Source organism: Rhinopithecus bieti, unplaced genomic scaffold, assembly GCF_001698545.2.
Source record: "Rhinopithecus bieti isolate Rb0 unplaced genomic scaffold, ASM169854v2 scaffold_28547, whole genome shotgun sequence".
NCBI lineage: Eukaryota > Metazoa > Chordata > Mammalia > Primates > Cercopithecidae > Rhinopithecus > Rhinopithecus bieti.
The window spans coordinates 1,910,186-1,919,249 of record NW_016813480.1 but is presented as its reverse complement, the minus strand read 5'-3'; the positions used below and the strand labels follow the sequence as shown (position 1 = coordinate 1,919,249).

The window sequence follows — 9,064 nt, the reverse complement described above, 5'->3', positions numbered from 1 at the left end:
AGAGGACTGTTTGTGACCAGCCTGCGCAACATAGCAAGACACTATCTCTACAAAAAACTTTTAAAATTAGCTCGGCATGGTGGCATGTGCTTGTAGTCCGAGCCACTCAGGAGGCTGAAGTGGGAGGATCGCTTGAGGTCACGATTTTCAGGCTGCAGTGAGCTGTGATCTCACCACTCCACTCCAGCCTGGGGGACAGGGTGAGACCCTGTCACTAAAACATCAAACAAACAAACAAACAAATAAATAAAAATAAAACAAAGGGAACTGTGGGGACAAGAGTAATTTATTGAAAATACTAATCCTCCATGTTACTTCTGACTGGCCCTGAGTCTGGGAAGGCCGCCAAAGTGTGTAGGTGATGTATTACTCTTTATGCTAGAACGCCTATTCATTATAAACTTCCCCCCATACAACCCTTGTTGCTGCAGAAATCTTAGGCTGTGATAACCATAGCCGCCTACACATCCTTTATATCTTGGGGTAAAAGCACATGTGCTCTGGAAGGAACGTGTAGGTAGCTATGGGTGCACAATTTCAGGGGGTTCATGAACTCCAGTTAAGACCTGCCCTAATTATACCATGTAAATAATTCAATAACGGGCAATTCTGTAGTAGAAATTTTATTCCCATCCATAAAATATATCACTAAATAGCTGAAAAAGTTACATATTATTTTAAAACATAGATTTAAAAAATCATATTAGCTTCTCCTTAGCAAAATGCTTCTGTTTTATGTATTTACAAGAATATACTGTACTTCAGGTACACAATTCACTCAAGCCAGCCTGAGAAGGCCTTGGATGCAGGTTGATGCTCCAATAAAGTTCATTATCAGCTCCTTCTGCCTTGTGACAGGATGATTTGATTTTACAAAAGTCCCTTTGAAAACAAGAGTAAATGCAGACAGCTTCTAGAGAAAAGTCCGGCGAAGCAGCAGTTGATAATAGATTTTCTTTTAGTGATGAAATTAATCTTGTTTAGGTAATCTACAGCCTGTTAGGGATAGGTGGAGGGATGAAGTCCTTAAAACTAAATTGTTCCTCTATGAATCGTCGACCTGAGCCTGCGGAGAGAGTGGCCCTGAATCCATCTCTCTGCTGAAAGGTCGCCTGTTTTGGTAGATGTGAGGACGTTCCGAAACACGGCCATCCACATTCTGATACATCTGAATGTGGGAAAGAGACAGAACACTGATTACCATCTGATGTAGATGTACATGTTATGCACCCATATTACAAATTCTTTATTTTATTTATTTATTTATTTATTTATTTATTTTGAGGCGGAGTCTCACTCTGTCACCCAGGCTGGAGTGCAGTGGCCGGATCTCAGCTCACTGCAAGCTCCGCCTCCCGGGTTCACGCCATTCTCCTGCCTCAGCCTCCCGAGTAGCTGGGCCTACAGGCGCCCGCCACCACGCCCTGCTAGTTTTGTGTATTTTTTAGTAGAGACGGGGTGTCACCGTGTTAGCCAGGATGGTCTCGATCTCCTGATCTCGTGATCCGCCCGTCTCGGCCTCCCAAAGTGCTGGGATTACAGGCTTGAGCCACCGCGCCCGGCCACAAATTCTTTAAATAAAAACAATTGTTCTATATAGACAATTACTTTTTTGTTTTTTTGTTTGTTTGTTTATTTTTTGAGACAGAGTCTCGCTCTGTTGCCCAGACTGGAGTGCAGTGGCACAACCATAGCTCACCGTGGCCTTGATGTTCTGGGTTTGAGCAATCCTCCCACCTGAACCTCCTGAGTAGCTGGGACCACAGGCAGGCTCCACCATATCCCGCTAATATTTTTATTTTTTGTAAAGATGAGGTCTCACTATGTTGCCCAGGCTGGTCTCAAACTCCTGGGCTCAAGTGATCCCCCACCATGCCGCCCTCCCAAAGTGCTGCAATTACAGGTGTGAGCCACTACACCCGGCCTAGACATCACTTTCAAAATGTCTAAACTGATGTATAATAGATGTACATGTTTTCAGGAAATGTGTAGACAGGTACTTTTATTATGCGTAGGTCTCAGAGGGTATTCTATAGAACTAAAAAAGCAATTTTGGTCCTTTTATTAATGGAGAAATCAAGTCATAGTCAAATATTTTATTTCATTATTGAGTCTGCTCTTAGATATAAAATGTCACTCTAGAAATCCTAAAACCATGCAGAAAATCATAAAAGAAAAGGCCACAGAAAGAAATCTGTTCATTATGGAGTTAATAATACAAGGGACTGATTCTTGAGTTTTCCCTTGGCAGTTTCATGACTTTTTAACTTTTTTTTCTGAAATGAAGAGATTTACTTTCCTTTCCCAAATATGAAGTTAATATGCATTCACATAGATAAGTTGAGAAAAAAAGAAAGAGATACAGAAGACTGGGTGCAGTGGCTCATGCCTGTAATCCCAACACTTTGGGATGCTGAGGCGGGCAGATCACCTGAGGTTGGGAGTTCGGGACCAGCCTGGCCAACACGGAGAAACCCTGTTTCTACTAAAAATACAAAACGAACCGGGTGTGGCGGCACACACCTGCAGTCCCAGCTACTCAGGAGGCTAAGGCAGGAGAATTGCTTGAACCTGGGAGGCGGAGGCTGCAGTGAGCCTAGATTGTGCCACTGCACTCCAGCCTGGGTGACAGAGCAAGACTCCATCTCAAGAAAAAAAAAGAAAGAAAAAGAAAAAAGGCTACAAGCCATGACAAGTACCCACCATTATAGACAGCTTGCTATGCACGTACACTTTTGTGTCTGTGGGCTCAGGCTGTGTATTCTCTTTTAGAACCTTATTTTTGAATTATCAATATATTGTTATTATACTGCTCATATGTTGCCTGTGTGCCATATTTACATTATTCACTAAGGATGGCCACATATTTTTTTTTCATGGCAGCCTAGAGTTCCATAGTACTGATGCGCCATAATTAACCTTTTGACCCACTGATCATACAAAACAAACTGAAAAGTGTACACTTGATCTAATCTGACGTTGGGATAAGCAGAAGTGGAATTGCTGGATCAAAAAAGATGCACACTTGAATTGTGATACACAAGGCCAGGCTGCCCTGCAGAAAGGTTGTATTTATTTCTACTTCTATCAACAGTGCCTCTACATTTTCCAGAGCCTTCTGATCAATGGGTATGTCAGCCTCTCACATCTCTTTTGCTGAGCGAGACGTTCTATCTCCTTAACTATATATGTTTCACTATCTGCAAAGTTGGACCTTTTTCCTACACTTCGTTAATTTGATTTTAATTTTGAATAGCCTGCCTATTTCCTTTGCCTTTTATATATATAAAAGGCTATACAGGCTGGGCACAGTGGCTTACCTCTGCAATTCTAGTACTTTGCGAGGCCAGGGCAGGAGGATTGCTTGAGGCTAAGAGTTTAAGACCAACCTGGCCAACATAGCAAGACCCTGTCTCTAAAAGAAAGAACTTTTAAAAGGTGATATATTTTATTATTATTTGTGTATAAGAACTTTATGATTTAAGAATCATGCATTCTATTTAAATTTTATAGATTTGCTCCCTTCCCACAGCCTTTGTTACTGTCTACTTCTTTATCTTTGTTTTTTGACAGTTTTAGTGTGAACTGTCCAGACTGCCTCCTACGTGTCACTTTTCTTTCTAGAAAATTATGTGTGTGTGGTGTGTGTGTGTGTGTGTGTGTGTATGTGTATCCTTTGACCTAAAACATATCCATTATGAACCAGGGCTTGCACAATGACAGCTTTGCTTGTATCCTGAAGGATGAACAGTAACTACTCATGCATGCCTTTTGTGAAGTAGACATAGCAGTTAGTTAGCATTTTTTGAACCTGTTGAATCCAAATGTACGTCTCTACCACTGAATTTCTAACCATCTCATGAAGGTTGTGTAGCACAAATACCAATAACACTTCCAGTCTTCCACCTGAAATAACTCACATATGCTCTTCATCCAGTCTCACCGTCTACAAGTTTCTAGAACCATCTCTGACACCTCAATCTCTCTCTACTCCCATAGCCAGTTACTGGGTATAGTTGTAATATATCACTCTTTTCCATTGCTTTAAGTACCTCTTGTTCCTTTTGTTGTTGTTGTTGCTGTTGTGACAGAGTCTCACTCTGTCGCCTAGGCTGGAGTGTTGCGGCATGATCTCAGCTCACAGCACCCTCTGCCTCTCGGGTTCAAGTGATTCTTGTGCTTCAAGTAGCTGGAATTACAGGTGTGCATCACCATACCTAGCTAATTTTTATGTATTTTTGGTAGATACAGGGTTTCACCATGTTGACCAGGCTGGTCTTGCACTCCTGACCTCAAGAGATCCACCCCTCTAGGCCTCCCAAAATGCTGAGATTACAAGTGTGAGCCACCACACCCAGCCACTGTTGTTTTTAACAAGCTCACAGATAACATCATAAAAGTGACCTTTAAATGACTTTTTAAATACAATCTCCTTATGAAATTGTGAAACAAACCCTAGGTTTTCAAATGTTTCATTATAAAGAGGTACATACATTTTCTTATACTTTAAAAATTGGTTCTTTTTTCCTTAGCTATCTTCACCTTTTCATCTGAATGGTATTTATTTGTGCTTTTTTCTTTTTCAAGACAGGGTCTCGCTTTGTCACTCAGGCTGGAGTACAGGGGTGCAGTCACAGCTCACTGCAGCCTCAACCTCCTAGGCAGAAGTGATTCTCTTGCCTCAGCCTCCTGAGTAACCGGGACTATGGTGTGCGCCACTACACCTGGTTAATTTTAAAATTTTTGGTAGAGATGGGGTTCTATTATGTTGCCCAGTCTGGTCTCAAACCTCTGAGTCCAAGAGATCCTCCCGCCTTGGCCTCCCAATGTGCTGGGGATTACAGACGTGAGCCACCATACCCGGCTTCTTTTTTTCTTAATTGTTCACTTCAAAGATAGCAGCTTTAGTAGTATGTTTGTATACTTCGTTGATATGCAATATTAATACACAGCATAGGCTACACTTAGACTGCTGTATTCAAATCCTAAGTCTGACATTTACCATGTTACCTTAGGCAAATTACTTAACCTCTCTGGGCCTCGATTTACTAGTCTGCTAAAGGGGTAATAATAGAACCTACTTCAGGGGATTGATGTGAGGATTAAGAGTTATTAATTTTATGGCTAATACATTAGTAAACTGTATGATCAAATACTCAAAAAATGTTAGCAATTACATTATTAGTTCAAAGAAACAACTTATGGTTTTCCTGACCATCGCTATTATTTTGTGGTTGCTACTTCCTCTGTTTCGTTAAATCTGGCTATGTCTCTATTAATTCCTTCTTTCTGCTTTGTTCATTCTCCTCCTCCTCTCTCTCTCCACCTTCTTCTTTGTTGTTGTTTGTTTTTTCCCTAGCTTCTTAAATTGAAAGGCTAATCAGACTAGGTGTGGTGGCTCACACCAGTAGTCCCAGCACTTTGGGAGGCTGAGGCAGGAGGATTGCTTGAGGCCAGCAGTTTGAGACTAGCCTGCACAGCATAGCAAGATCCCCATCTCTGCAAAAGAGAATTTTTAAAAAGCTACTCAGGAAGCTGAGGTGGGAGGATTGCTTGATTCCAGGAGTGTGAGGCTGCAGTGAGTTATATAATCATGTCACTGCATTCCAGCCAGGGTGACAGAGCAAGAACCAGTCTCCCAAAAAAAAAAAAAAAAAGGAAAAAAACGCTAGTTATTGATTTTCATTTTCTTTGTTTTCTAATAAATGAATTTAGAATTATGAATTTGGGTAACTCTTACAGGTTTTAATAGGCAATATCCATTTTTACTCCTTTTCCTTATTTCCCCTTCTTCTTCTTAAGCAAAGCTTCCTTAAGAAGCATGATTTTTGTTTTATTTATTTATTTTTTGAGACAGAGTTTCGTACTTCTCACCCAGGCTGGAGTGCAATGGTGCAGTCTAGACTCACTGCAACCTCCACCTCCTGGTTTCAAGCAATTCTCATGCCTCAGCCTCCCAAGTAGCTGGGATTATAGCTGCCTGCCACCATGCCCAACTAATTTTTGTCTTTTTAGTAGAGACAGGGTGTCACCAGGTTGGCCAGGCTGGTCTCGAACTCCTGACCTCAGGTGATCCACCTGCCTTGGCCTCCCAAAGTGCTAGGATTACAGGCGTAAACTACCACGTCTGGCTGATTTTTAATTTTGGTATATAAATTTGGCGGCTTTTTTGGTTGGGTGATTTTGTATTATATTGCATTGAGATTAGTGAATGTGGCATTCACTAACAATGTATGATAACAATTTTATTTATTCTGAGATTCTCTTTCCTAAGTAGGCTTACTGATTGTTGCCATTTTGTGTTTTATTTTTGTATTTTCAATTTTTATGTATTTATTTATTTTATTCTTTAGATATGGGGTCTCTCTCCTTTGCCTACAATTGGAGTGCAGCAGCCCAGTTATAGCTCACTGCAGCCTCGACTTCCTAGGCTCAGGGGATCCTCCCAGCTCAGCCTCCTGAGTAGCTAGAACTACAAGTGTGCACCACCACACCCAGCTAATTTTGTCTTTTCTATTTCCATGAATTCTCTTTATTTCTCTCTTCCCCATTTTGTTGGACTGATTATGTTTTCTAAAGTCATTTTTTACCCCTGTACTGAACCGGAAGTTATATGTTACATTTCTATCTCACCAATATCATTCTTACATTTTTAGCACCCACATTTAATCTTATGTTGATTTCACCATGTGGCTGCTCCCGCTTCAGAACTTTTGGAGGGTCCCAGGACTTCCTGCTGCCTTTATGTTAGCCTTCAACTTGTTTTTCTAGGCATCCTCTGTTGTGGGTTTTCCCTCTGCAGTGCAATTTTAACTGATTTCATTGTCTCAGGGATTTTCCACAGTTTCTGGTCCACAAAAAGATCTCTTTCTTACTTTCAAAGCCAATTATGGCCTCAACTTTATTTAAGTTTAGTTTAGTTTTGTTGAGACAGAGAGTCTTGCTCTGTCATCCAGGTTAGAGAACAGTGGCATGATCATGGCTCACTGCAGCCGTGACCACCCCCCTCCGACTCAAGCGATCCTCCCACCTCAGCCTCCCTAGCAGCTGGGGCCACAGGCAGGCGCCACCACGCCTGGCTAATTTTTAAATTCTTTTGTAGAGACAGGGTTTTACCATGTTGCCCAGACTGGCCTTGAACTCCTGAGCTCAATCTACGCTTGTGCCTCAGCCTCCCAAAGTGCTGGGATTATAAGTGTCAGCCACCACGCTTGGCCTCCCTTCTCTTTAAAAAAAAACAAAAAGCAAACCAAAAAAACCCCATATTTCCTATAATTTATGGGGTCAAGTAGGAGAGGGGAGGTGATGTTAGTTCAGACCCCTTTTCTGAAACAGGGGACAAGCATGTGCCCCCTTTCATCAGCCCACGACCCCTGCCTAGTGCGCTCCCTCAGCGTGCCCATCCCGGCTGCTGCCGCCCCTCTCAGCTGAAGTCCTGACATCTCATCTTCTGCCTCGCTTTTCCAAACTTCCTTTTACACTCTCTTTTTCTTTCTCATTCCAGAAACGTTTGCTGAGCGCCTTCTACATGCTAAGCATCATGCTAGCAGCAGGGTCTATAACGATGAACCAAACAGATGTGGCCTCCAACTTGCTTTCATGCTGACCTCACTCATTTATTTAATCTCACAGGGCAAGTGCCACCCCATGGGGTGTAAAGATGAACAGAAAATAGTACTTACCCTCACTAATGAAGTCTAGTGACGACAGAGAGAGACCCATAAAATAAAGTCATTCTACACTAGGATTTGAGTCTCACATGCAGTTATAGCTGAAAGTGTCATGGGAATTCAGAAGAAGGAGATTTTGCAGAGCACAGAATATTTGATCTGGTTCTTAAAGATGGAAACATGTTCGTCCATCCTAAAAATCTTCATCGGTTCACCACTGTCTAAATGCCTAGGCATGTAATCATGTAATCAGTGATCTCCCTGATCTAACCCCATTGGTGCTGAGGTTAGACATAAAAGCCTTCACCTATGTTTTCTCCATGTATTTCCCACTCTTTCTCCTGGTTCTCTGAGGGCCCTTTTCCTTCCCTAGTTCTTGATGCAGAAACAGAGACTCTGGCACAGTGGCTCATGCCTATAATCCCAACACATTGGGAAGCCAAGGCCGGCAAATCGCTTGAGCTCAGGAGTTTGAGACCAGCCTGGCCAACATGGTAAAACCCCGTCTCTACTACAGATACATTAGCCAGGCGTGGTGGTAGGTGCCTGTAATCCCAGCTACTCAGGAGGCTGAGGCACAAGAATTGCTTGAACCCGGGAGGTGGATGTTGCAGTGAGCCGAGATCACACCACTGCACTCCAGCCTGGGTGATGGAGTGAGACTCTGTCTAAAAAAACTAAATTAAAAAGAAAAGAAAATGGGGCCAGGTGGGGTGGCTCACACCTGTAATCTCAGCACTTTTGAAGACTGAGGTGAGCAGATCATGAGGTCAGGAGTTTGAGATTAGCCTGAACAATATGGTGAAACCCCATCGCTGCTAAAAACACAAAAATCAGCTGGGTGTGGTGGCGCGCGCCTGTAGTCCCAGCTACTCGGGAGGCTGAGGCCCAAGAATCACTTGAACCCAGGAGGTGGAGGTTGTAGTGAGCTGAGATCGTGCCACTGCACTCCAGCCTGGGTGACAGAGTGAGACTCTGTTTCAAAAAAAATAAAAGAGGAGAGGAGAGGAGGGGGAGGGGAGGGGAGAGGAGGGGAGGAGAGGAGAGAAGATTCTACAAAACTATTCACAGATGTACCAGGGAAGATCACCCTGGGGAAGGTGACAAGGCCAGTTTTCCAACCAAGGGACTAGATAGGATTGTGCAGAGTGGGCAGGGCTACCTGCGTGGCTGTGTGGGTTCTGCCTTGCACCAACAAAAGTGCCCAGCAGAGCGGGCAAGATGGCTGAGATCCACTCCAAGCTCCCCTCCTTCAGACTGGCTTAGACTGGGGCAGGCTGCATGAGCCCTGACTAAGGAACTTCTCTCTGGATTCCTCCCACCCGGAGAAGGGGTGCATTTCCCTTCCTTCCTTTCCTTTCCTTTCCCTCCCTCCCTCCCTCCCTTCCTTCCCC

General features: G+C 43.2%; 1 protein-coding gene across 2 annotated transcripts in view; it reads right to left on the bottom strand.

The window, feature by feature from the left end:
- Positions 1–607: 607 nt before the first annotated feature.
- Positions 608–9,064, bottom strand: part of FLT3 (fms related receptor tyrosine kinase 3) — a 110,581-nt gene continuing 102,124 nt past the window's right edge. For both annotated transcript variants that reach the window (XM_017848523.1, XM_017848522.1), the window contains one exon: positions 608–1,168. In XM_017848523.1, coding sequence (XP_017704012.1) covers positions 1,046–1,168 — 123 coding nt within the window. In that variant the 3' untranslated portion in view covers positions 608–1,045. The remainder of the gene's footprint in view (positions 1,169–9,064) is intronic.